At 47.2% G+C, this 27395-nt stretch overlaps 1 protein-coding gene across 1 annotated transcript; it reads right to left on the bottom strand.

Moving 5' to 3' along the window:
* Nucleotides 1-398: 398 nt before the first annotated feature.
* RELT (RELT TNF receptor) lies at nucleotides 399-26399 on the bottom strand. Its single transcript, XM_063304754.1, has 11 exons — nucleotides 26355-26399; nucleotides 22904-23002; nucleotides 22456-22569; nucleotides 21179-21357; nucleotides 13827-13912; nucleotides 7100-7357; nucleotides 4732-4812; nucleotides 2800-2881; nucleotides 1767-1991; nucleotides 1413-1596; nucleotides 399-482 (listed from the first exon to the last, which is right to left on the bottom strand). Exons 1-11 carry the CDS (start codon nucleotides 26397-26399, stop codon nucleotides 399-401), a joined length of 1437 nt encoding a protein of 478 aa, XP_063160824.1.
* Nucleotides 26400-27395: the final 996 nt, after the last annotated feature.

Here is a 27395-nt window from a genome sequence, read left to right as displayed (position 1 = left end):
GTGAGTTGCCCACTCTTCACACACACACACACACACACACACACAGAGGGGCACCCAGCCCAAGGGCCACTCGGTTTTCCCAGCACCTGCCCGGGACCCCAGCGACTGAGGCATCTCATCGATGCCTTTGCCTGTGCCAAGCTCCCGCTTCAAACGGGGGGGCCGTTCTGACCCTCTGCCCTGGCCCTCCATGGCGCCAGCCTGTGAGCTTTTCCATCCCGACCTTGAATGAACTGGGGACATTCTGCCAGCAAGCCACGCATTTGGGCACCGACCTCTTCTCTTACTCCTGCAGAGCAATTCTACGGATTCTGTAATAAGGTCCACAACCCCGCCCAAGCAGGGGGTTGGACTAGATGACCTCAAAGATCCCTTCTAGGATTTCTGGGCTTATTGTCTCAAGCCCAAGGGACTTGAGAACCATCCTCTTGTCTCTTGTCCGTCTGGATATCCGTGTAGATGCAATGGACAAAACCCACTTGCTGTTAAACCAATATTCAGATTTAATAGGCGTCTCTGCCCCATTACAAGTCAACCCCCAATTTAACAGCCTAATAAACATACTTTGGGTCCCTTTGATATTTTTATCTAAGGTAGGCAGAGTAACGGGTTGGTTTTGGTGGCTCCAAGATGCCCCTCGTTCCTCCACAGCTACTCTTGCCATCCTGCGCCCCCAAAGCGTGTCAGCCGCCCCTTCCGCCCCACCCCTTTGCCAGCCCCAAAAACTTTATGTTGTCCACGTTCCTCCTCCAAAAACATAGTTTTTCCAAAACTCCCTTGTTCCAACGAGTGCTGCTAAGTTACACACAGGAATTTCTGCTGCCTGGCTCAGCCTTGGGGCAAAATGCAGCCCCTGCCCCCCAAAGCAGAGGGCGCAAGCTCCCATTCTCAGAAAGCGCCCCGTGCCAGCGTCGCCCAGCTGCTTACAGCCAAGCTGCAGCCTGGTCCACCACCGAGGGGGACGTTCCCAGCCGGTTCAGAAGAGGCCCAAAACCTTCAGATGACCAGCTTCTTCTCAAGTCTAATGAGGGATGGGTTCCTCTGGAAAAACAAAGCTTCATGGTAGACTGCCCCTGAATGTGGGGGTTCCACTGAGCTATCACAATTAGTAAATCTCTCTTCTTGCTGAATTATCCTAACACCATCCCACTCAAGCCACATAAGCAAAGCACATAAATGCATAGCTGAGTTAACAAACGAAGCCAAACACCCAATTTGTGGTGGTGAAATTGTTATGCATGATAGGAAGATTTTTTCTTCTCTGTCCTGAAACTCCCAGCTGGTATCCCAGGAAGGTGAACCAATGCCAGCTTGCTTCCTCGTTGCAGGCACCGCTCTCGAGGCCCTTCAGCCTCACCTTGAGGCTCCCCTGGAGGTTTCAGAGACCCCACTGGGCACCAAGGCCCTCTTACCTCTTGCTGGCTCTCCACCATCCCGGGCCATTTCAGCTTTCCTCCGTTGCCGACCAGCATCTTTTGCTCTGGGGCGAGGAAGGCGTAAGGGGGCTCGCTGGGCTCGGCCTCCCTCACGCCCTCGGAAATGGTTTTTAGTTCTGCGGGGTTGGATCTCTGCTCAGGAATACGGGCGACGCGGAACCTGGGCAAAGAGGGAACGCACCACGGAGTTGAGACCCAGAAAGCAGAGAAGGAAACTGTCCTTGTACTCTTAAGGACTAGAAACTTGATTTTTTTAACAAAAAGGGCCTAGAGGAGACCGAATCCTGTGCCGGCCTGGCAAGTCATTCAAAGGTGCACCTCGGGCCTTACCTGCCCACTGAGAGAATGGTGATCTCCCCCGGCCTTGTGGGTTTTGGGGTGTGGCTGCTGGGTAGGATGGTCGTGGGGGTGGCTCCTGTGGACAGCAGCAGCTCCGGCCACTTCTTCTGGCTGCACCGGGTGCAGGTGGGGCCTGGGCGCGTGGCCAGGCCCTGGACAGTGTGGAGGTGGTGCTGATGCCGGCAAATGTGGGGGATCTGAGGCAGGAGGTGCAACCTGTGGTGGGGGGAGAAAAGGGGCAGTCAGTTGGCTGGGTTTCAGCACGAGGCATTTCCATTCAAAATTTGCTCAGGTGGGTTGGATTTCAAAGTCCATTGTCCTTAACCCGTGCTCAGGATGATGGGAGTTGCAATGCAACTAATACAGAGGAAACGCATTCAGAGATGGTGAACAATGAATCGGATTTACTGTGCCAGGAAAACGGGTTCAAAGCCCCACTTCATTATCAGACCATCTTTGCACAATCAAGTTAAGGGAACCAGAAGCCAGCTTTGGACCACTTGGGTGAGGGAGTCAGGAGCGCTCACAGGGACGGGGTTCACACATCTTAAAATGGTGTCTGGGACACACGTAAAAAAGGGGCCGGGGTCTGATTGCACCGTCTCAGCCGCCATCGGGCCTTTTTGCCTCCCCCGGACACCCCCGCCCCACAAGGCTGCGATTTGCACAACCCGCTGGACCTCAAACGCAACATAGGCTGGATTAAAGCGAACATCTTCTGCAAACGCGGCGTCTCCGTGTTTAATCCCCTAGTCAGCCCCATCAGGCAGATGGGGGACTCTTTCGGTTACTGCTTCCCATCCAACCTCCCAGGGCTGTTGTGCTGATCAAGCATCCAGGTGGGAGAGGGGCCCCGTTCAAGCTCCCTCGAGGCTGAATAGGGTATAAAAAAAAATGACCCCCAAATCTTTGTGAAAAAGTCTCCTCCAGGTCAGCAGCTGTTAAAAATCTTCATTTTTGTGGGGCTGAAATGCTGCAGAAAAGGAGATATTGCACCGGGTGGAAGGAAAATGGGGTCACCTACTTGTTCATGGGCTTGTAAATCGGCCGCGCGAGTTGCTTGCTGTGGTATTCCTTCAGCATATCTTCCAGAATGGCTGCATTTTCTGTGGGCAAGAAATTGGGGGAAATTCGGTTTTAAATAAGGGCACCAAGAAAACGAAAAAGGGCAAGGGGGGCATCGCGTCTCCATCGCACTGCAAAGCAAAAGGGCTGTTTCCTGGATTGTGGCTTGAACCATCCAGTGCCTCAGTGGGGGGTGAACTGTAAATGCAAGGTGGTCCTCACTTAATGGCCACAATTGGGGCCGGAATTTCGGTTGCTAAGCAAAGCGGTCATTAAGTGAATCCAATCCAATTTTATGACCTTTCTTGCGGCAGCCGTCAAACAACTCACCGCGGGTGTTAAGTGAACCATGTGGTTCTTAAATGAATCATGCAATTCCCCATTGATTTTGCTTGCCATAAGCTGGCTGAGAAGGTTAAAAAATGGCAATCACATGACCATAGGACGCTGCGACAGTCATAAATGCGAATCAGTTGCCAAGTGCCCAAATCGTGATCACATGACCGCAGGGATGCTTTGACGGTCGTAAGTGTGAGGACTGGTCATAAGTCGGTTTTTTCAGCACCATTGTAACTCCAAACCATCACTAAACGAATGGTCATTAAGTGAGGACTACCTGTATAAAGATGATAAAGATGAATTAAAATCAGCAGCAGGATTGCATTTCTTAAAAAGAAAGTGTAAGCCCCCCACTAGGAATAAAACTTTGCAACGGTGGCATTAATGAACAGATTTTTTTACTTCTGCTTCATCAGGGAAAAGCACCTGGATTGGGGCTGGGTAGGACTTGGATGGGAGACCACCAGGAGATCCCAGGGTGGCTAGATTGGTGTATTTCAGACATACATCCTGGAAGTAAAGCAATGGCAAACAAAATCCATAAAGCTTCCAAGAAAACTGCACAAACAGTCTTGAGCTGAGTTCAATCTGAAGCTACTTTTACACTTTTCTTTTGGTTCTTCCAAATGGCGTGCTTAAATGCTAACATATATTTGTTGATTAGAGCCTCGTGTGGCACAGTGGTAGGCGGCAGCACTGCAGCCAAAACTCTCCCCATGACCCGAGTCTGATCCCAGCGGAAGCTGGATTCTCTCTGGGTAGCCGGCTCAGGTCGACTCAGCCTCCCATCCTTCCGAGGTCGGGAAAATGAGCACCCGGCTTGCTGGGGAAGGGGACGGCTGGGGAAGGCAATGGCAAGCCACCCCGCTATAGTCTGCCAAGGAAACGTCGCAAAAGCAGCATCCCCCCAAAGGGTCAGGCATGACTCGGTGCTGGCACAGGGGACCGTTCACCATATTTGTTGATTACACTGAAACAAACATTTATTTAACTATTATACCACCTCACTCCAGAGGCCCTGGGCACTGTACGCTGTCAAACTAAAAGTCAGAAGATGCTATAAAGTCTTCATCTTTTTCTCTTTAACAGATTTATTTGTGCAAAGGAAAAAGAATTAGAAACCACAATACCCTGCACAAAAAAAGGAGGGGGCTTTGATCACATGGTTGCAGCCTCCATCTATGCCAGGGTTTCTCAACCTTAGCAACTTTAAGATGTGTGGACTTCAATTCCCAGAATTCCCCAGCTGCACACAGAGACACACACACACACACAAAAAACCTTGCAATACAGAAGCACAAAGGCCCAGTTACTCAGCACCCAGTCAAATAAGGCAGAGCACTGGTGTCTGTTGTGAGCCCCTGGCCCCCTTAACCCTCCGTCTCAGAGGCCAAATCCTTTTTATTCCTGGAAACAAATGTGGCAGGTGTTAAATTAATGGGCCCAAGCCCCCCTCAAGAGTGACACACGCCCCTGAAAAACAGACAGGGCTTGCAAATGCACCCCAAATGTGTGAAAAGAGCAGGAAAGCCCTTCTCCCCAAGAGACCCACCTTTTTTCTCTGTGATCAGCCGTACAAGGACCCCAATGGTGTCTTCGTTCGCGTCTTCTGCCCTGCAGCCTGAACTGTTCCCTAAAAAAGAAGGTCCCGGTTGAAAAAGCCTCCCCACCCCAGTTTTCTCGGCCTCGAGTTTCCCTCGGCAGGCAAAGGAGGGCCCCAGCAGAGCGAAGCTGCCCTCCGCCCCCAGAGAGGTCAGTCTACCAGCTGATGGAGCTTTCTGATGCAGCCCTTCGGCCGCAGACAAGAGGAGCTGGTTGTTCAGGAGGCCTGAAAAAAACTCGGGGGCTGGCCGGAAATTATGGGAGGGGAGGATCAGCACATCTGGAGGGCACCAGGATGGGGAAGTTGTTGCTTAAGTTGCTTTGCTTTCTGTGTGTGCCTGCATGTGTGAAGGTGAAAGTGGCAACTTAGTTATTAAACATACAGGTAGTCCTCGCTTAATGGCCACAACTGAGACCAGAATTTTGGTTGCTGAGCGAAGCGGTCCTTAAGTGAATCTGACCTGATTTTATGACCTTTTTTGTGGTGGTCATTAAGCCAATCACTGTGGGCATTAAGTGAACCACATACTCATTAAGTGAATCAGGCAGTTAGTTCCCCATTGATTTTGCTTGCCAGAAGTGGGCCAGAAGGTAGAAAATGGCAATCACCTGACCCCAGGACATTGCAATGCTCATAAATGTGAACCAGTTGTCAAACACTCAGATTGTGATCATGTGACCATAGGGACGCTGTGACGCTCATCAGTGTGAGGACCAGTCATAAGTCAGTTTTCCCAGAGCCATCGTACTAAACAAATGGTTGTTAAGTGAGGACTACCCGTATATCCCACCTTTTGCACAACAGCTCAAGGAGCAAACCTAGCATGCCCTCCTAGTTTCCTTACAAACCATCCCCCTGTGAGGTAGGCCAGGCAACCCATTTTTCCTACAGGGGATGCATCAGAGCCACTCAAAGGAGAACAAGAAGCTTTTCTCCATTTCAAAAGCACCGAAAGAAACTTTAGGTGCCTGGCTACAACCGTAACTTATTAGCAGTCTACCCCACCTTCCATTCAGAGGCTCAAGGTGGTATAACACAACATCCCTCCTGTTTTACCCACACCAACGACCCTGTGAGGTCGGCTGGGCTGACAGCCAGTACCTGCCCCAAATCCTGGCCATTTTTCATTTTCTCAAGCTTCATTGTGGGCTTGTCCAGGCAAGGGTGGACTCCTTGTCCCTGGAAGGTTTCAAGGGCAAAGTGAACAGGCACCTCTCGGAGACAGTTTAGCGAAGCGTTTCTCAAACTCGGCAACTTCAAGATGTGGGGAATTCTGGGAACTGAAGTCCACACTTCTTGAAGTTGCCCAGTTTGAGAAACGCTGGTCTAGTGGATTCCTGCACGGGACAGGAGGCTAGACTAGATGGCCTCAAAGGTCTGTCCCAACTCAGACATCCTATCCTTCTATGCCTGGGAAGGCCTGCTGCCAATTGGTGTCGGCTGGCTGTCCCCAACCTGTCACTCTCCATTGGCCTAGCATTTTAAGTCCCACCCTCCTGCAAGTCTATGGAGATGATGGGAGTTGTAGTCCAAAGGACCAGGTTGGGGAAGATTGTGATGGGATGTTTTTGGGTGGACGGCACAGCCGTGAAGGCTAAGGGAACGATTCAAGAGCAGTGAAAATTCCCTTCTCTGTTGGATACCAAACCGGATGCCCTTGATGCGCATCTGCCCAGACCCTGTTATTGCATTTCAGAGACAGGCGGTGGCGCTCGTGCTCCACCCATTTCTTTCACAGCACCATTAAGACTGAGGAGGTAAGCTGGATGCTGGCACATCTGGGCTGAAGCTGGCAAGGAAAGGCAGGACGACAGCTGGCGCTTGCAGTCACACAGGCCAGCTGCGGCTCTGAGAGGCCTCTGGTGCCCTCAGCGTCTGAATCCTCAATGAGTTCTGTTGCATCCAAGACCCCAGCTGATATTGTTCAGTGGGAATTTAGCAAGGAAGTCCATCTTTGCTGCTCGTGGGGCAGCGACGCAGCACGACCGGGCCTGGATTTTCAGAAATCAGATTCTGTGAGATTGCAACTTCGATTTAGAGATTTCTGCCATGGCCTGCGCAGAGGCAGCGATGCCAACAATGGCATTCAGCAGGGAGAAGAGCCAAGATCTACCTCTGGGTAGGAAAAATAAAAGGCCCATGTCTAGGAGGGGGCTGTGAAAGGAGGGGCGGGTGCTGAGCCAACCATGCGATGCTGCTGCTCAAATGCCGCTGCTCAAAAGGCACACAAAGGGCAAGAGGATGGCAGAAGACCAATCTGGCATTTCCAGGGGGGCCAAAAAGACCTCACGCTTCTCGCAGGCCGCATCCCACTCACCAGTTCTCTCCGACTTGGCCGCCTCCTCGTCCGTGTCCTTCTGGGCCATGCAGTGGTAGCCCTTTTTCATCAGGAGGTTGCAGAAGAGGATGCCCAGCAAGCCCATGATGCAGAAGACGGGGACGATGGCCAGGACTGCGTACTGCGTGGCGCTCTCCTCCGGCTTCCCCTCCCGGGTGCCGTTAACAGCCATCTTCTCGCCCCATCTCGGAAGGGCCTCTGCGTTCCGGGCCAGGCGAGTTGGCCACTTCCTGGAGCCTGAGAGCAAAGCATCGGGAGGAGGTCAGCGAGGAGACCTCCCTGCTGATGGGCCATCATGGGGAAAATCCGGGATGGGGGGGTTCTGGGAGGAGGCAAGTTCTTGGGAGCAGGGAATACTGACTGAACATGGCACATAATCAGTCAATCAATCAATCAGTGCAAAGACCCAGCTCCCTGGAGAAGTCTATAGCGCTGGGAAAGATGGAAGGAAAGACGATGGCCAGCGGCAAGGGGGAGGGACTCAGTCACGGTGGCGATGGATGCTCTGTTCAAAGACCTGAAGGACCAGGTTGGGGACAGATCGTCATGGAGAAAATCTATCTACAGGTAGTCCTCACTTAACGACCACAATTGAGACTGGATTTTCAGTTGCTAAGTGAAAAGGTCATTAAGTGAACCTAACCCGATTCTACAACCTTTTTTGTGCCAATCGTTAAGTGAATCACCCCAGTTGTTACGCAAACCACATGGTCATTAAGCGAATCATGTGGTTCCCCATTGATTTTGCTTGCCAGAAACCAGCAAGGAGGAAGCCTGAAAATGGCAATTGCATGACCATGGGACATTGCGATGGTCATAAATGCAAACCAGTTGCCAAGCACCCGAACTGTGATCATGTGACCAGGGCCGCAACTAGGGTCTGTGTCACCCCGGGCAAACATGGATTCTGTGCCCATTTTGGCGCTCCCCAGCACTCATTTTGGCGCCCCCCCAGCACTCATTTTGGCTGCCCACCAACGTGGCACCTGGGGCCCATGCCCCAGTTGCCCGCCCCTAGTTGCGGCCCTGCATGTGACCGTGGGGATGCTGCAATGGCCGTAAATGCGAGGACTAGTCGTTGTTTTCAGCACCATCGTTACGTCCAAACCATTGCTAAACAAATGGTTGTTAAGCTACCTGTATATGGCCACTAAGAGTCAACACTGACTTGATGGCACATAATCAATCAATCAATCAGACAGACAGATTCCTGAGCCCCTCTACATAGTATCTTTCCTACTTTCTTTCAGGGAGGAAAGAAGGAAAATTAGTGGAGAAAACTGCAAAATCTGGAAAGAACTGTAGGGAATCCAAGACTGATGCCTGGGATCTCGTTGTGTTTTCTGCCTCAACATGCGCGCACGACACGCTCCAGCTGCCTCTCCTTCCTTGGAATTCCCGTTTCTCCCTCGGAATGCCTTCCAGCTGGTTCCTTCAGGCAGCCTCACCTTTCAAAAGTTCTGGGACTACCTCCTTCAGTGGCAGGAATGCTGTTTGGAGAAGGTGCATGCAGTTATGCAAACCAGGGAATTCTCCGTAGTTCCTCAGAAACTGAGTAGAGAGGATTAAGACTGGATTTCGTGATAAGAGGAAAAACTGTGAAATCCAGGAATTAACTCTCCTAAAGGCAGATCGGAGGGAGGGAAGCTCTTGGCAGCTGCTTCATTGGAGACTGGGGACAGGAAAGAATTCGGAAGAAGAATCATTTCACATGACCAAAGATGGGATGGTTCAAAGCAGTGAGAGTTTGCAGGTAAAAACTGGACTTAAAAATAAATATTCACCACAGCTACTGAAGCCTTCAACCATAGTCCTGATGGCCCAACCTTTCTCCTACCTCCAACTTGGCAGTTGTACAGGAGTCCTTGCTTAACAACCACAATTGGGGCTGAAATTTCAGTTGCTAAGCAAGCGGTCATTAAGCAAATCTGACCCAATTTTACGACCATTTTGCAGCAGTTGTTAGGTGAATCACCGTGGGTGTTAAGCAAACCACGTGGTAGTTAAGCGAATCACGCGGTTCCCCACTGATTTTGCTCGCTGGAAGCTGGCCAGGAAGGTCAAAAATGGCAATTGTGACCCTGGGATGATGTGACAGTCATAAATGCGAACCGGTTGCCAAGCGCCCAAACTGTGATTACATGACCACAGAGATGCTGCAATGGTCGTTAAGTGTGAGGACCAGTTGAAGGTCAGTTTTTTCAGCACCGTCATAAGTCCGAACCATCACTAAAATGATTGTTAAGTGAGGACTACGTGTATCTTCTACTCCTGTTATAAACCCAGCAGACACCCCTGCGGTGCTGGTCAGGGACTCCATTTTGAAAAAATGAAGTCATCTCAGCATCTTACAAGCTGAAGGATCTTCCTTATAGATTCTGCCAAGGAATGTAGGAGGAACTAAGGAGTTGGAAAAAAGGCAGCTGGGGCCGAGAATGGAGAATGGAGAAGTGAGAAAAAGTGGGTTGAAAGGATATCTGGTACTGGGCTTGGGTGCTGAGGATGAAGAGAAAACCTGCCATAAAAATGTCTACAAGGAGCATTTCTGATGGGAAAAAAATGGTGATAACATAAGGGGAATCAGGGAAAATGACAGGTTGGCGAAATGGGAAATTCCCTATTTTTTTCTTCCTACTCCTTCTTCAAAGGATTTTCTGATATTTAGACACAGCTTATGTCACAGACATCAAACAGGATCATGCAGTCAACATAAACAACAATTATCCAAAGATGGAGCAACTGGGCAGAAGCATTGTGAAGGAGGGGAAATCTGATTGTCTATGTGCAAACTTTCTAGACCCATCTCCCTGGTGATGCTAAGGGCGGAGCAAAGCATCCGTAAGACTTGGTGTTTTGTGCAGTCCAGGAGCCTTGAACAAAGCATCTTTTTCCAAAGCATTAACACAGCCGCATCTTTTGTGAGAGTCATGCGGCTGCTTTACAAGGGCTCCACAATTATCTCTGTACGGGTGCAACCGCTTCACTTTGCTAGCAGTCCCAGGGAAAGGTTGATCTGTCCAGCCAGATTTACATCCAGGCAAGCTGTGGAGGCAGCTGTGCAAAACCTCGCAAAAGACACAGCTGCTTTAATGATCCAAAGAGAGGGTTTTGTTTGCCCTAATGCACATTATGACCCATCTTATTTCTATAGCCATTGAGATGGGCGGCTATAGAAATCGAATAAATAAATAAAATAAATAAATCTTGTTTGCTTGTAATAACTTCTGATTTTGCAACGTGTGAGAACTAACATGATTGATTACTGATTATGTGCCATTAAGTCATTGTCAACTCTTAGCAACTACATAGATAGATTTTCTCCATGACAATCTGTCCCTAACCTGGTCTTTTAGATCTTCCAACAGTAACTAACATGATAGGGTGTCTTTATTTTCTAAGGTGGGATTTACACAGAGGAAAAAAAAATAAGATTAAGTAATTTTGATGTACAGCCTTAACTATGTACCTAAGGCCTGCCACATGGTGCCTTGGACTTCTTGAATCTTTGAAAACACGAAGATCTACCAACCGCACAGATATAATCTGGGGGATGCTCCGGTAACACCATTAACACAATTGAGCATCATCCAATTTCCCTGTTCTTGGATGCAACACAGTGCCAGCTTGGAATGTGTTCCCAGCTTTTCTAGTTCAGCCAAATACCATATTCTACAGAATGGCAGCCCCAGAGATTAGCAGTGTTCCCACAACACGTTGAACTCAGGCAGGTAAAAAACAGTATCAGCATTTGGACATGTTTAGCCTTGGTTAGTTTTAAGAGTTTTTTTTTTCTTCTGGCCTAGCATACTATACAAGCCTATCTTTTGGCTTAGTTTATGACTCAATACATTGTGGGAACCCAGCAAATGGGTTAATGCAGGAATTGTACATTGTATGAACCTAGCTAGAGAACGAAACCCCAAACAAGTGAAAATAATTGCCCGTTTTATTTTTAGAAAACTTAAAGATCTTAATGTAAGCTAGTTTAACTGTAAACTGTAACTTTATGAATGTACGCAGTGTAACTTTATTTATTTAAATTTATTGGCCGTCCAACTCAAGTGGACGCTGGGTGGCATGAATAGTTTTCATTGTTGGCCTCAAGCCCGAGAAAATGATTCTTGAATGTACAGAAGGCCTTTTATTTGCCATGGATAAATTACAGTATAAATCTGAAAGAAGAAAGAGGGAAGGATATAACTGGGTCAGCCAGTTTCTTTACAAACCAAACTTTGAATGCTGACTAATGTAACAAGTTCCAACCAAATATATTAAATTAAAAGCTACTTAGGTTTACAGGGTTCCTGTAAACAGCATCTTTGCAAGATTTGAGGCCAATGGTTTTAAGAATATCTGCTCCTGGAGGAATAAATCCAAGTATCAAACATGAGAGACAAACATTCTTGCTGGACAGGGCCTTCCAAAGTGCAATGTAACAGACAATGGAGAGCAGTACAGTATTAGGATTGAATAATCTCCTTTCAGGCCTCATAAAATATTTGTGTGCGTCAGGGATGCCCAAGAGGGTCAAAAAAGTCAAGATGGCAGGCACAGGTGTGGGGCGGAGCTTCAGTTGCACAGCCACCATCTTGACTTTTTAAACTTGGTATGTGTCTTACTCTGAGCTCCACCCAACAATTTGGCAGGAACACAGATAGACGTTCCATGGACTGATTTTTCTATGTCTCATCTAAATTTTGGGGAAACTTCCTGATGCAGGAGATAATTATGAACAATGCAAAATGTTTTGCATCTTGCAAATGGCAGCCGGGATGGCCAAGCAAACTCCTCGGGCCTTGGGATCAAGTTTATTTTAGTTGTGCAATGGAGATTTCCCCCCCAGGTGGCAGAGTTGGGAAAAGCAACAGCCAAGGCTTCATATATTTTCACCTAAATCTATTTTGGCTGCAGGTACCGAGCCTGTGAACACAAAATAGGTTGAGAAATCCCACTGATAAGCAGGAAGGCAGATAAGTGGTTGGGAGAAGCACTGAGAATAAGAGACTACCTTTTAATTTTAATTCATAATTCAAGCATCAATATATGCCCTTCCAATTAACCTCTACTCTGCTGCTTTTGTCTGCGCTGCCAAGCGGCTGTTTGAAGTGTTGAACTGACTGTTAATGACGCTTACACAATCGGTTTTATCATTGTGCTTCAGAGTGACATTTGTAGCTAACTGGTTTTAAAATGCTTTTTCTCACGCTGAGCAGAGGCAAGCTTGGAAGACTTATTTGTTTTCAGAGGTAACTTATAAATTCTTAAACAAACAGATCATCTCAGCTTCTCTAAACGGAGCCCCAAGTCTCAGTTTGCAGGTTAAACCCAACAAAGCAAAGACTCCCATGAGCTGAGTCTGATTTGTGGTGTCTTCTTCCATCTTCATCACTCTTTGGTTTCGCAGTCTAGCTTGCAGCCATGGCTTTTCCTGGTGGTCTCCCATCCAAGCCCTAACCAGGTCCAACCAATAGGGAAACTGGTTTATTGGGTATTGCCTTCTCCACCTTGGTGCCCCCAAGATGGGTGCTTCTTCAACTCTAATACCCCCCAACTCAGCCAGAAGGCATTGAGGTTAGGAAGGCTAATTCCAAACCTGGCTTTTTAAGGGTTAAGATGAATGTTTTCTTTTCGGGGACACTACTCCTACTTCTGGTATAAGGATAACAAAGCTACTTTTTTAAATTTATATGTTAGTAATAAGATATAGCCAGGTTATTTTTTGTTACTTATAGTTGACAGAGAGGATTAAAAATTAATTATAGGGATGACGGACAACATTTAGTTGTTTTTGGTGAAGAACTGAGTTTGAGGGTTTCTTTTCTATGTTTTTAAGTGGGGGAAAAATTTGTTTTAGTGCAAGTTGAAATGGACGATAGAAATAATGCTTATTATAGTTAAAATTGGAGTAAGAGATTGATGGAGTTTTTTTTATGTGTATCTTTGCTGTAGAAAGTCAGAAGTCACACTTCATGTATTCTTTTCTATTTATTTCTACAACTAACTAAAAAGTTGTTTCTTTTAGTTTTCTTTTTCAGTCCTTTTCATCTTTTATCTACACTTCGAAAATACAATAAAGTTGTTTTTTTTAAATGAAATACAGAGGTCTGCAGGGGAACGTCTGTGAGCCAAATCTGCAAGGCAGTGACGTCGCCCTTGCTGCTCCCCCTGTCCCCTGAAAGCCTTCCAAAACAACTCATCTAATCTATTTGAGTTATATTTTTATATTTTTACAATTTAAGACAGCATACAATGTACTCACTTCCTACTTTCCCCACAACAACCACCCTGTGAGGTGGATTGGGCTGAAACAGGGGGACTTGGTCTAAGGTCACCCAGCTGGCTTCCATGCCCAAGGTGGGACTACAACTCACCGCCTCCTGGTGTCTAGCCCAGCATCTTCCCCACTGCACCAGACTGGCTCTCTAGCCTTATCTAGCTTTTGGAAAAGTAGGTGGGAAGATAGATGCCATCTAGCCTTGTGGCAGGGAGGCCATTCCACAGGATGGGGCCACCATTGAAAAACTGCATCTATCAGTAAGTTTTCTCATGAGGAGCACCTTGATGGGGTTGATTCTACTTGTAATTCTGAAGGTGTGCAGTGACCATGTCCCACAGGGCTTCATAGGCTCAGAGCACAAACAAACCCTGGCTTGAAAATCAGCCTGAACAGAATGGCAGCCCCCCACCCCCACCATTCTGCTCTTACCTTGGCATCCAGGCACCCCCCTGGGGGCAGACAGGCAAGGGAGGCAAGTGGCTCTTGGATCCATCTCCCCATCTGGACTGTAATACCTACAAGAAGCAGAAAGAGAAGAGGTAAGGAAAATCTCAGGCCAGAAAAGAACTGGGAGGACGTCAAAACGTTAGTTGTGATGAGCTGATGGACATTTTGATGACAGCCTCATTTGAGAAAAGGAGAGTGTTTGGTCTTGTGTTCTGGGAAAAAGAGGGTCCAAATGGCTCTTGGAGACCTTGCCTTACTAAATTCAATAATCATTGCTAAAGTTTTGGCTTATTCACTTTTCTGTCTAGGCCTCTCTTCTTCTTGACAGTAACTAATGATGCCCATTATGAATCTTTCTAAGCAGTTGAATGGCAGATGCTTTGAGGGATCTTCAGCTACCCAATCCCACCTGATCAGGGCTGAGTCCTGTCCTTACCTGTCAATCCTCAGCAAGGCCACCTGGCTCAGCCTTGGGGTTGCTTGCATTCTGATAACAGATGCCTTGTCCTCACCAGCAGCTTATTTGGCTCAGGAGCATTCCTTGGGAGCAAAGGAAGTGAGCTGGGATCCAATCCAAACAAACTGGATGTTCCACTCCATGCAAAAAAATCCTTGTGAGCCAAGCAAGGTTTAATAATACTGCAGGCTAATTCATTGACACTGACTGATGATCCATATTCAGGAGCCTGCAACCTACAGACTTGGGGGTAACACACTGCAAGAGAAATGGGCAGGCCAGAGGGCAGGCACTGTGACTGAAAAAGGAGGAAGACACGGATGCTTGAGAGCCAATAAAAATGTTTTACTGAGCCCAGGGCAAAATGCCAGTGTGGTGCAGTGGTAAAACTGCTGGACCAGGACTCACCCAGGGCAGAAGCCCCTCTCAGCCCAGAGCCAATGTGGGGTAGTGGTGAAGGTGCTGCGCTAGGAGTGGGGAGAGGAGATCCAGGTTCTAATCCCCCTTAGTTGTGGAAGGTCCCTGGGGACCTTGGGCCAGTTACTCTCTCTACGTCACAAGGTTGTGGGGAAAAACAAGACTTGTACTGTGTTTCAATATGAGCTCGCTCTATCCATCCATCCATCCATCCATCCTATCCATCTATCTGTCTATCATCTATCTATCCCTCTCTCCTCTATCATCTATCCTCTACATCTATCTATCCATCTGTATCTATCCACCCATCCATCCCTATCATCTATCTATTATCTATCTTTCTGTCTGTCTATCATCATCTATCTATCTATCTATCTATCTATCTATCTATCTATCTATCTATCTATCTATCTATCTGTCTGTCTGTCTGTCTTCTATCATCTATCTTTCATCTATATCCATCCATCCATCCATCTCTGTCATCTCTCTCTCTCATCTGTCCCTCCCTCCCCACTCAATATCTATCGTCTCTCTCCCTCCATCCACTCACCCTCCCAGCTACTCACTCATACTGTGTTTAAACAAAATATTGGAGCAACTTAATTACAATTCAGCTTCTTCATGCAATCCACCCCCCCGCCCGAGCTTTTTTTCATCCAGCCCCCTGCTCTTTTTTAGGACCTGCATCAAGCCAGAAGAAGTTTTCTTTTCAGAGGTGGTACCGGACATAATTAAATGATGGCAGCTCTGGGCCGAGATAATGCTTGAAATTGATTAATATGCTCTCTTATCAGAGGGTCTTGATCGATGCTGTATTATAAATGATGGCCTCCTAGGGACTGTGCTTGGGCGTCAGGGCAAACTAAATAAAAACACGCCTCGTCCTGCTGCGGAGGGCGCTTTATTCAGGGTCAGGTGAGACGTGAACCTGGATCCAGTTACGAAAACAAAATCAGGTGGGGGAATTTGGATTTGTCAGGCTGGCTCATCTCTGGAATCAGCTGCAGGGATTATGATGAAAGCCATATCCAGTTTCTCTCTCCTGGCTCGGACGACACGGGCTGGGTTGAGCTCAGCTGAGTTTTGGGGATGACTCACTGGAAGCCTCCCACAATTCTCACACGCCTCTTACACGGATGCTGCACGGTTTTTAGCCCGCAGGAGGGTTTCATCCCTGCCTCTGACAAGGAGTTTCATCTGTCCACACCAACGCCCAGGACTTGAAAGATCTGAGCGGTTTTAGGTTTCTTATCTTTTCTTATCTGTCACCTCAAACATGACTAACTTCGCAATCTTCCGCTGGTTCCCCATAGCACCAGATCTGGAGGGGGTACAATTAAATGATGGGTTTACACTGGGTTTATGTATGCAAAAGGTCTCTTCCTACCCCTGGAAGGCTCCTTCCTCCTTGGTGCAAGAAGTGATGAAGGACAGAAAGATACTACTGGATTCGGCTGCCGTAAAGCGAATGGCAAAATTCATCTGCTAACTTTTGTTCAGAGTTTGGGGGAAGAGTGTTATCGTATTCTTTTTCGCTGGATGGTGGTGGGGGAGATGTCTCACACAACACACACCAGGTAAGCCTAAAACATAGTTGAGAAATTGGGGGTTCAGTGTCCTGGGAGAACCCAGTGTTGTCTGACCAAGTGGGGTGAGCCAGTCTAGCACATGAAGCCATAATACAATTTAAGTGAGTGCTACATGATACATGAAGCCAACCACTGTGTTTTACAAATCCAGACTAAAGGATCAATGCAGTGTTTTCAAACTTGACAACTTGAAGATGTGTGGATTTCAACTCCCAGAATTCCCCAGCCAACCATGTTAGCTGGGGTTCTGCGAGTTGGAGTCCACACATCTTCAAGTTGCCAAGTTTGAAAAACACTGGATTACAAGTAATCCTCGCTTAACAACCATTTGTTTAGCTATAGTTCAGACTTACGACAGTGCGGTAAAAAACCAACTTATGACTGGTCCTCACACATAGGGTCTCTGTGGTCACGTGATCACAATTTGGGTGCTTGGCAACCATTGCACATTTACAACGATCACAGTGTCCCATGGTCACTTGGTCACTGTTTTCAATCTTCCCAGCCAGCTTCCAGCAAGCAAAATCAATGGGGAATTGCATGATTTACTTAATGACCACATGGCTTGCTTAATGACTGTGACCTGCTTAATGGCCACCACAAAAAAGGTCATAAAATCGGGTCAGATTCGCTTAATGACTGCTTTGCTTAGCAGCCGAAATTCCGGTCCCAATTGTGGTCATTAAGTGAGGCTTACCTGTAGTGCATTGAGTGAACCCCACCAAGAGGTAACCAAGTTTGGATTGTTTGAGCAGAGGGGCTGAGCTTTCTCTCACCACCAGTGCTGTGGCCCAAGACATGTCCAAGCTGGCTGTCCTCCAGATGGGTAGACTTCAAGACTTCAATACCCAGAATTCTCAGCAACAGCTGTTTTGGCTATAGAATTATGGGAGTTGAGTCACATATATGGAGGATAGTAGACTGGGAAAGGATGCCTTGGTGAGCGACGTGGGGTCACACTTAATATTGAGAGCAAGGCAAAGCCACAGAGTGGTTTTGAAGCTACATCAATGTTCAGGTGGCATTGGAATTTTCTAGTTTTCTATGAATTTTCACCCCCCCCTTTTTTTAAACTATATCAAGCCCACTTCAAGGGCTGAAAAGCATGTGTGAGCATGATGGGACGCGTGAGAAACTGGATCCTGTGCCACACTCAGCACCCTGGACAGGGGGTCCCTGGGGCCGAAGTTGCTGCTCATCCATATTCTCAAGAAGGTGGAGGCCCAACACAAATCTCTGCAGAAATTTTCATCTTCAGCCCAAAGAGAGTTTTCCCTCCCCAAGCTGCTTATTTATGACTTGCATGAACCATCTCTCAAAAACCAAACTCTAAAAGGTTAAATGAAATCTGAAAATATTATTGGACAGTTCTTAATAGGATTATCTTCAATAGCATTACTATATTTGTCTCCCTGTTTCTCCCTCTGTACTTTGTAACTTGAGAAAACAACCTCCCAACCACATTGACTTTTTTTGCAAAATCTATTAGAAAACATATACCTCTTACAGTTTTTGTAAAAAAGGAAACAAAATAAAAACAAAAAAATACCACCTCCAAATCTAAAATAGCTACCACTATTTTTGCCCTTCCCTTCTTCAGCCAGTGATCATGATGCTTGGTTTTTAAATTTTCCACAGATCCTTGTTACTTTTTCAATTATTTGTCATTGGGCATGATGCTAGACTTTCCTTTTCTTCTGTGGCCTGTGATTGGCCTACTTGGTGAAATTAAATTTTAGGAAAGGGCTGTTGTTGTTTATTCGTTTAGTCGCTTCCAACTCTTCGTGACTTCATGGACCAGCCCACGCCAGAGCTTCCTGTTGGTCATCAACACCCCCAGCTCCCCCAGGGACGAGTCCGTCACCTCTAGAATATCATCCATCCACCTTGCCCTTGGTCGGCCCCTCTTCCTTTTGCCCTCCACTCTCCCCAGCATCAGCATCTTCTCCAGGGTGTCCTGTCTTCTCATGATTTGGTCAAAGTATTTCAGTTTTGCCTTTCATATCGTTCCCTCAAGTGAGCAGTCTGGCTTAATTTCCTGGAGGATGGACTGGTTTGATCTTCTTGCAGTCCAAGGCACTCTCAGGATTTTCCTCCAACACCACAATTCCAAAGCATCGATCTTCCTTCGCTCAGCCTTCCTTATGGTCCGGCTCTCGCAGCCATGTGTTACTACGGGGAACACCATTGCTTTAACTATGCGGGCCTTTGTCGTCAGTGTGATGTCTCTGCTCTTAACTATTTTATCGAGATTGGTCATTGCTCTTCTCCCAAGGATGAAGCGTCTTCTGATTTCCTGACTGCAGTCAGCATCTGCAGTAATCTTCGCACCTAGAAATACAAAGTCTTTCACTGCTTCTACATTTTCTCCCTCTATTTGCCAGTTATCAATCAAGCTGGTTGCCATAATCTTGGTTTTTTTCAGGTTTAGCTGCAAGCCAGCTTTTGCACTTTCTTCTTTCACCTTCATCATAAGGCTCCTCAGTTCCTCTTCGCTTTCAGCCATCAAAGTGGTATCATCTGCATATCTGAGATTGTTAATGTTTCCTCCAGCGATTTTAACTCCAGCCTTGGATTCCTCAAGCCCAGCATGTCGCATGATGTGTTCTGCGTATAAGTTGAATAGGTAGGGTGAGAGTATACAGCCCTGCCATACCCCTTTCCCAATCTTAAACCAGTCCGTTGTTCCGTGGTCTGTTCTTACTGTTGCTACTTGGTCGTTATACAGATTCCTCAGGAGGCAGACAAGATGACTTGGTATCCCCATACCGCTAAGAACTTGCCACAATTTGTTCTGGTCCACACAGTCAAAGGCTTTAGAATAGTCAATAAAACAGAAATAGGTGTTTTTCTGAAACTCCCTGGCTTTTTCCATTATCCAGCGGATATTGGCAATTTGGTCCCGAGTTCCTCTGCCTTTTCTAAACCCAGCTTGTACATCTGGCAATTCTCGCTCCATGAATTGCTGAAGTCTACCTTGCAGGATCTTGAGCATTACCTTACTGGCATGTGAAATGAGTGCCACTGTTCGATAGTTGGAACATTCTTTAGTGTTTCCCTTTTTTGGTATGGGGATATAAGTTGATTTTTTCCAGTCTGATGGCCATTCTTGTGTTTTCCAAATTTGCTGGCATATAGCATGCATTACCTTGACAGCATCATCTCGCAAGATTTTGAACAGTTCAGCTGGGATGCCGTCGTCTCCTGCTGCCTTGTTATTAGCAATGCTTCTTAAGGCCCACTCAACCTCACTCTTCAGGATGACTGGCTCTAGCTCCCTGACCACACCGTCAAAGCTATCCCCAATATTGTTATCCTTCCTATACAGGTCTTATGTATATTCTTGCCACCTTTTCTTGATCTCTTCTTCTTCTGTTAGGTCCTTGCCATCTTTGTTTTTGATCATACCCATTTTGGCCTGGAATTTACCTCCCGTGTTTCTAATTTTCTGGAAGAGGTCTCTTGTCCTTCCTATTCTATTGTCTTCTTCCACTTCCGCGCATTGCTTGTTTAAAAATAATTCCTTATCTCTTCTGGCTAACCTCTGGAATTTTGCATTTAATTGGGCATATCTCCCCCTATCACTGTTGCCTTTTGCTTTCCTTCTTTCTTGGGCTACTTCTAGTGTCTCAGCAGACAGCCATTTTGCCTTCTTGGTTTTCTCTTTGTTTGGGATGTATTTTGTTGCCGCCTCCTGGACAATGTTGCGAACTTCTGTCCAGAGTTCTTCCGGGACCCTATCTACTAAATCCAGTCCCTTAAATCTGTTCTTCACCTCCACTGCATATTCCTTAGGAATATCAGTGAGCTCATATCTAGCTGATCTGTGGGTCTTCCCTAATCTCTTTAGTCTGATCCTAAATTGTGCAAGAAGAAGTTCGTGATCGGAACTACAGTCAGCTCCAGGTCTTGTTTTTACTGACTGTATAGATGTCTGCCACCTTTGGCTGCAAAGGATGTAGTCAATCTGATTTTGGTGTTGTCCATCTGGTGAAGTCCATGTATAAAGCCGTCTCTTAGGTTGTTGGAAGAGAGTGTTTGTTATGCAGAGTGAGTTGTCTTGGCAAAATTCTATCAGCCTATGTCCTGCTTCGTTTTGTTCTCCCAGGCCATGCTTACCTATAATTTCAGGTGTCATTTGACTGCCCACCTTAGCATTTCAAAAGGAAAGGGCTACAGATCCATATAAGAGTACAAACTTTGCTTGCAAAAAGTTCCCAAGTACAATATGTTTCATCGTCAGGTAAGACTAGGAAAAATCCCTGCCTGAGATTCTCGAAAGATGCTCTGTGGCTGGGTTCACACAATGCATTTAATTTGGTTACTGAATCAACCTACTTTTCTGCATTCACACAACAAACTGGACTATAACGAAGCCAACAGGGTTGATTCAGCCAGCAAAAAACCCCACAAACTCAACAACTAATGAAACTTAAAACTTAAGCAAGCTCAACACCTAAGCTCAACAACACCCAAGATCAACAACACTCAAGCTCAACAACAATCAAGCTCAGTATGCTGCACATGTACAGTATGCTGCAGATAAGACTTGATTTGAAATCATACAGCTTCCATTGATATTTATTTAACCTTTCCCAACCTGCTGCCCTCGATATGGTTTTGGATTGGACTTTCAGGGCTCTGGAGGCCATCTGGATGCTCTAAGCTGAACAAACTCAAAATTCAAAGACTGAAACATCTGCCAAATGGTTTCCTCTGTGAAAATCTATACCCCTGACCAGGGCTCAACTGATTCTACATGACCTTCTGCATTTCTCAAAGGGACACTTTACTGCCTGGGGTAGTTTGGAGACAGGAGGGGGCGTGCCTTGCAAGAGAGTAAGAAAGTAAAGGTGGGGAGGAGGTCTTACCCAGGCAAGCAGGCGCCACACAAAGTGTCCGCAGTCGCTGTTCCAAGGCGGGCACGGACCCTCTTCTTGGCCTCGCAAGCAGTATGCAATGAGCAGAGATCCAGCCCAGAGCTGGAAGAGAAGAAACCTACCGAGCACGGCTTGCAGGCCATTCCTAATCCTGAACCATAACCACATTTCTATGGGGAAAATCAAAGAAAAACAGAATAAAGGAATTATTGCAGCTCTGGCTAAGATAGGGACTTCCCCAGACCCTTTCAGTGGTTCAGTTTCAGTATTTCACAGAGCAGCGATCCTTCCTCTCCAAGCCAACGGTGCCACTACGGGATTGTCATGGAAATCCCAACGCCTCTAGCACTGCCTTTTTCAAAACCACATTTGTCAGACTATCTTCAGTTCAATGAGGATCAGAAGCTTGATCTTCAGTCAAATGGAAATAGCTACTTAGGAAGTGGAATCGTGGCTTGCCAGCCACAATTCAGAATCTGGCAGATACGAAGAGATCACACCAAGCGATTTCTCCCCCTTCCCCGCTGCTACACAAACACACTTGCTGAGTGAAACGCTGTGGCTGCATTTGCACACTTACTCAGAGTTATCAGAACAATGATTTAGCCCAGCGTTTCTCAACCTTGGCCACTTTAAGAGGTGTGGACTTCAACTCCCAGAATGCCCTAGCCACCATGAATTCTGGGAGCTGAAGTCCACATATCTTAGGGTTACCAAGGTTGAGAAACACTGATTTAGCCAAATAGCCCCATTTTCTGGGTTCACATGGCCCACTGAATCATAAAATAACTACAGGTAGTCCTCGCTTAACAACCATTCATTTAGTAATGGTTTGGACTTACAACGGTGTTCAAAAACCGACTTATAACTGGTCCCCACGCTTACAACCATCGCAGTGTCCCTGTAGTCATGAGATCACAATTTGGGTGCTTGGCAACTGATTCACACTTATGACTGTCGCAGCATCTCATGGTCACATGATTGCCATTTTCGACCTTCCCGGCCAGCTTCTGGCAAGCAAAATCAATGGGGAACCATGTGATTAGCTTAATGACCACGTGGTTCGCTTAATGCCCATGGTGATTTGCTTAATGGCCACCGCAAAAAGGTCATAAAATCAGGTCAGATTCGCTTAATGACTGCTTTGCTTAGCAACCAAAATGTTGGTCCTAATTGTGGTGGTGAAGCGAGGACTACCCATATACAGACTGCATGATGCTGTGTGAATCAAAAGCCTCTGCAGAGACCTCTGAAGGCACTTTACTTACTCGGTCTGGCTCTTCTCCAGCTGGACATGCTTCGCAGAGGACGCAGCGACCATCCTCACCCCGGTACTCTTGCTCCCCACATGCCTGAGCCCACGCCTGGTGCCAGCAGAGGGCCTAAAAATAACAAAGGTTGCAGAGGGGAGGCAAACGTGATTATCTTTTAGTACCACCGTCTTAAGGTCAGGAGTGAAGGATCCTGGAGGGATGTCCGAAAGTAAAATGTGAAAGGGATGTCCCTTTTCTCCCTCCTTCCCTTCTCTTTCCCCTCCCTCCCACTTCCCACCCTGGTGTGGCGGAAACTAGGCTTGGAAGATAGAAATCACCCCCCAACAGTTACTTCTGTATCAGTGCCAAGGAAATGGCTTGGATAACACTGGAGGTCCAGCCAGACTCAAGGGAGATGTTCCTTTTAAGCCAGTGTTTCCTGATCCCGGGGCCTCCAGCTCACCCCTCCCATCATCTGCGAGATGCTGCCACTGGACAGGAGGTTGGAGTCAATGGGAATTGTCGTTAGCACGTGGGGAAGGTGCCTGGTTGGGAAGATGGCCTTAAAGAAAGGGAGGGAACGTTGCCGTGCTGTCTGGGGAGAATGGGAGTTGTAGTCAAACAACCTGGAGGCCAGGAAACATTGATACAGGGGATAGGATGGTCTTGTGGGAGCCCTGATAAATCTCCATGGCTGAAGACAGAGAACCTGCTTCACGTGGGTATTGACCTAACACGTTTTCCTGAGTTTGCACAGGAAGAACTAATGAATATACAGTAATATTCTAGGTCCACACAGCCCAAAAAGCCTCAAAACCCCCAAGATTTAACACCAGCTAAGCTTAGGGTGTTGTGTGAATGTAGCCCATGGATTCTTAACTGAACTGCTCAACGGTGTTGTACGAGCACAGTGGGGAGCCACGGTTCTGGACTTGCCCTCCTGTCATGTCCAGAGGAAAGATGGGGCAGAGCGACCGGTCCCCAGCACGGACTCCGGGGACAGAGCCAAGCTCGGATGCTGGCCTTGTGCAGAGACACGCCGGGCACCAGCCTCTCCTCCTGGCTTGCTAGAGCTTCTCCGCCGCAGCCTGTCCTCTCCTGGCCTGCCAACATTCCCTAACCAAACATTTGGGGACTGCACTCCCCGATGCAAAACCTGAGCAAGCTAACAATCCGCGGAGGAGCCTCGCTTAGTCCTGCAACGTTTAAGATCTGCAGCCACTTAGATGAGGCAGGATGAACTTTGCGCTCACCCTTTTCCCCAAATAAACTCCTGGCTGAGGCACGTGGGAGGAAAATGCAACGGGGTGGGGGGATGGGGGGAACGTTTGCAGCAAAATTCATAATCATGGGGGGTAAGGCCAGACCAGCAACTTCCTTTCATACATGTGAGAAGCCAGTTGGCATCCTTTATTCTTGGTGCCCTGTAATTTTCCGCTGCCATCGACAGCTCTTGCCAACGTAGGCAAACTTTCAGTGCTAAGAAATGCTGTGATTTGGACGACTCTGGGCAGACTCCTGCAGGGATGGGTCGCTTTACGGATGGGTAAACTTGGGGAGGGTGCTGGAATTCAAAGGGGCCGTTCTCACCCCTGAGTTTTACCCCTTGCTATGGGCAGGAATTGGAATTCGACCATCCCTGATTAATGCTAACTCTGCACTGACTTCTCAAGATTTGCTGGATTTCAGCACCCATCATCTCAAGCCTGTATGGTCAATGCTTGCAACTGGTTGGGGATGATGGAAGTTGTAGCTACTCCAGGAAATCTTGGTGCATGTAAATGCTAATACCTTTCTGCAGAAGAGTGCAAGAGGGGTCTGCTAGTTTTTAGATCTACTCACAATCCCAAATCAAGCACTCTCGGCTTCTGTGGGCTGTTCGTCGAGGCTCAAGTATTCGGAAATGCTTTTCTGACCTCTTCCTTTTTTAAAAAGTTGGGGTTTGACCATGCCTTCTGCCTGTTGCGACAAGGTGTGCTACTGCCCCCAATACTTCACAAACCGTCCACAGTTGGGAGGGTGATGGTTCTGCCTCTGATAATTAGGCATTGTCTATTCTCTAGGACTCCACATTTTAGGGAGTTTTTTTTTAATTGAGTCAGAAGATAGAAAGTTTACTTTTATGAACTTCCACACTGTAATTTTGTGGTGAGTGTTGACAGAACTTCAATTCCAAGCCTATGTCTGTTTAAATCCTTAAAGGTGGAGGAGCTAACATTTGATAGAAGCAAACTTTCCCCATGAATGATGTGTGGAGGGAGGGAGGGAGGGAGGGAGGGAGGAGAGAGAGAGAAAGAAATGAGGGAGGGAGGGAGGGAGGAAAAAGAGGGGGCAGAGAAAGGGAGGGAAAGGAAGGAAGGAAGGAAGGAAGGAAGGAAGGAGGGAGGGAAAAGAGGGGGCAGAGGAAGGAAGGAAGGAAGGAAGGAAGGAAGGGAAAAGAAAGGAGGAAGGAGGAAGGAGGAAGGAGGAAGGAAGGAAGGAAGGAAGGAAGGAAGGAAGGAAGGAAGGAAGGAAGGAAGGAAGGAAAAAGAAAGGAGGAAGGAAGGAAGGAAGGAATCTGGGAAGCTGGAATAACAAAGATGCTGCATTTCCTGCCTCCCCTAAGCTTCTCCTTCAGCTCTTCCGCCCCAGGCACTTCACCTCCGACCTCCTCCTTTGCTCTTGTTCAAAGAAAAAGTCACTAGCGCTGAGGTGGCTATGCTAGACCCCACCCAGGGTCACGCCTGCAACCAGATCATGTAGAGTTCAAAAAACACTACTTTTCCCCACAGACTCCTGAGAAGTTGATTTGAAATAAACTGTTTCTTAGCTGCCATTTCTGCTGTACCAGGGTAAATAAGTGTTCTTTGACTAAAGGCTCCTTGTTTGATATTGGGACGCTACGCTTCGTTATAATAGAGGTAGTCATCGACTTACGGCCATTTGTTTAATGATGCTCCAAAGTTACGACAGCCTTGGAATGGGTGCTTTGGGAGCCTGTAAAGCGCCTCCAAATGCCACAAAACATGGCACCACCTCCCCGCGGTCACATGATTGCATTTCGGGTGCTTATGACTGGTTGCAGCATCCCATGGTCATGTGACTGCACTTCGCGACTTTTTTAGCCTTTTTCCTGCAAAAAATGCCCATTGGGGAAGCTGGATTCACTTACCGACCTATGATTTGCTTAATGACTTCTGTAAAAAATGGTCGTAAAAATTGGGTCCAGTCACATGGTGACTCGACTTATGACCGCAACGACTTACAATGGAAATTCCAGTCCCAATTGCGGTCGTAAGTTGAGGACTACCTGCAGAATATTTATGTCAATTGTTGATTTATTCTATACTGCACTTTATGAATGAATCTACTGCTCTTCCTGCAGAAATCAAGACTATGCAATCACTGTTTTATTATGTTGCATATTCCATTCCTGTCTCAACCCTAAGTGTTATAAAGAGGACATTTGACCTTCATCATAACCCTGCAAGGTAGGCTAGGCAGAGAGAGCGGTGTCGCTCATACCACATGCTGAACCTGCCTCCTGAATTTAATCATTTCTCCCAATTCCCCCCATTTTGATTCAGTTGATCACCAACTCCCTGCATGATGAAGCCTGTAGGGGAGAGTTTCTCAACCTTGGGGACTTTAAGATGGGTGGATTTCAACTCCCAGAATTCCCCAGCCAGCATCGCATGGCTGGCTGGGGAATTCTGGGAATTGAAGTCCGCCCATCTTAAAGTGGCCAAGGTTGAAAAACACTGCCATACAGTAAATGTTAATCTAGCCATTGGGTTTCTCAAGAGCAGACAACCTCCCCCGATACCCTCTAGCAGAGTAGGATTTCAACCCCCATCATTCCCAGCCACTCTCCTAGGCACACATCTGGAGGGCACCCAAATGGAATGGAAACGCAGAAAGAAAGGGATACTTACCGTTAGGAGACTGACGACCCAGCAGAAGTCTGGGTGCCTCTTCATTGCGTTGAGCGTTCAATTTCAGAGCAACAGGGAGATGAAGGGATGAAGCTGCCTGGCAGAGGAAGAGAGAGACCCTGTTACCAGCAGGATTTGGCAAAACTCAGCCATCTTATATGGCTTCCAGCCACCACGGTCTGTGTTTACCTCCATCCTACATGCTTTGGGTGGGGGGGGAGTTGGGCTGTACCTCTGCAAATCACAGCCGGGAGGAAGTGTTTTGGGTATGATTAAGTTAAAGGAACGGAAATAAGGGGTATATGGACTTCCTCCTGCGGTGGGAATCATCCATTTCCCGTGGGTTTTATTTATACAGACTGCTTTTGAACTCAGTAAATGCCACATGCCCAAGCTTGCTTGCTTCCTTCCTTCCAGCTCCAAACAGCAGCTTCTTGCCCCCACCCCCCGCCCCCCAGATGCTAACTGCACCAGGCTTAGCAGGATCTTGGGGCCAACTGAGAGCTGAGAAAGGCAAACGCCATGCGAGGAATTGGAAATAAGAATGCCAATGCCCTTATGCACCTTGTTACATCAGGATCTGGAATACTCTGTGCGGTTCTGGTCCCTGTGTTTGGAAGGGATGTGACAGAATGGGGGAAAGGGCACCAAGGGGTAATCAAAATGAACAGGGGACTTACACACTTTTTTCTGCAAGAAAAGGTTAACCGTTGAAGACTCCCTGGTTAGGAGAAGAGGTGACTATGGTGAACAAGATCACTCACAGTGTGAGAAAATGACCTCCCTGGCAGGATATTGAGAGCAGACCAAATATTTTTTCACATGGCAAATAATTAAGCCGTGGAATCCAGTCCTGCAAGATATGGGGATGAGATGGGTTTCCAAGGGGAATGGGATAATTTATGGAAGACAGGAGTGGGAGAGGAACATGGCTCCATCTCCTGCTCGCAAGACACCAGAGGCTTCTCTGTCCACTGGGAGGAACAACATGTTGGATTAAGATGGGTCTGGCTTGACGCAGCAGAGTGATGCTGATGTTTC

This window comes from Candoia aspera, chromosome 5 (genome assembly GCF_035149785.1).
Source record: "Candoia aspera isolate rCanAsp1 chromosome 5, rCanAsp1.hap2, whole genome shotgun sequence".
Classification (NCBI taxonomy): domain Eukaryota; kingdom Metazoa; phylum Chordata; class Lepidosauria; order Squamata; family Boidae; genus Candoia; species Candoia aspera.
This window is presented reverse-complemented; position numbering and strand designations above follow the sequence as displayed.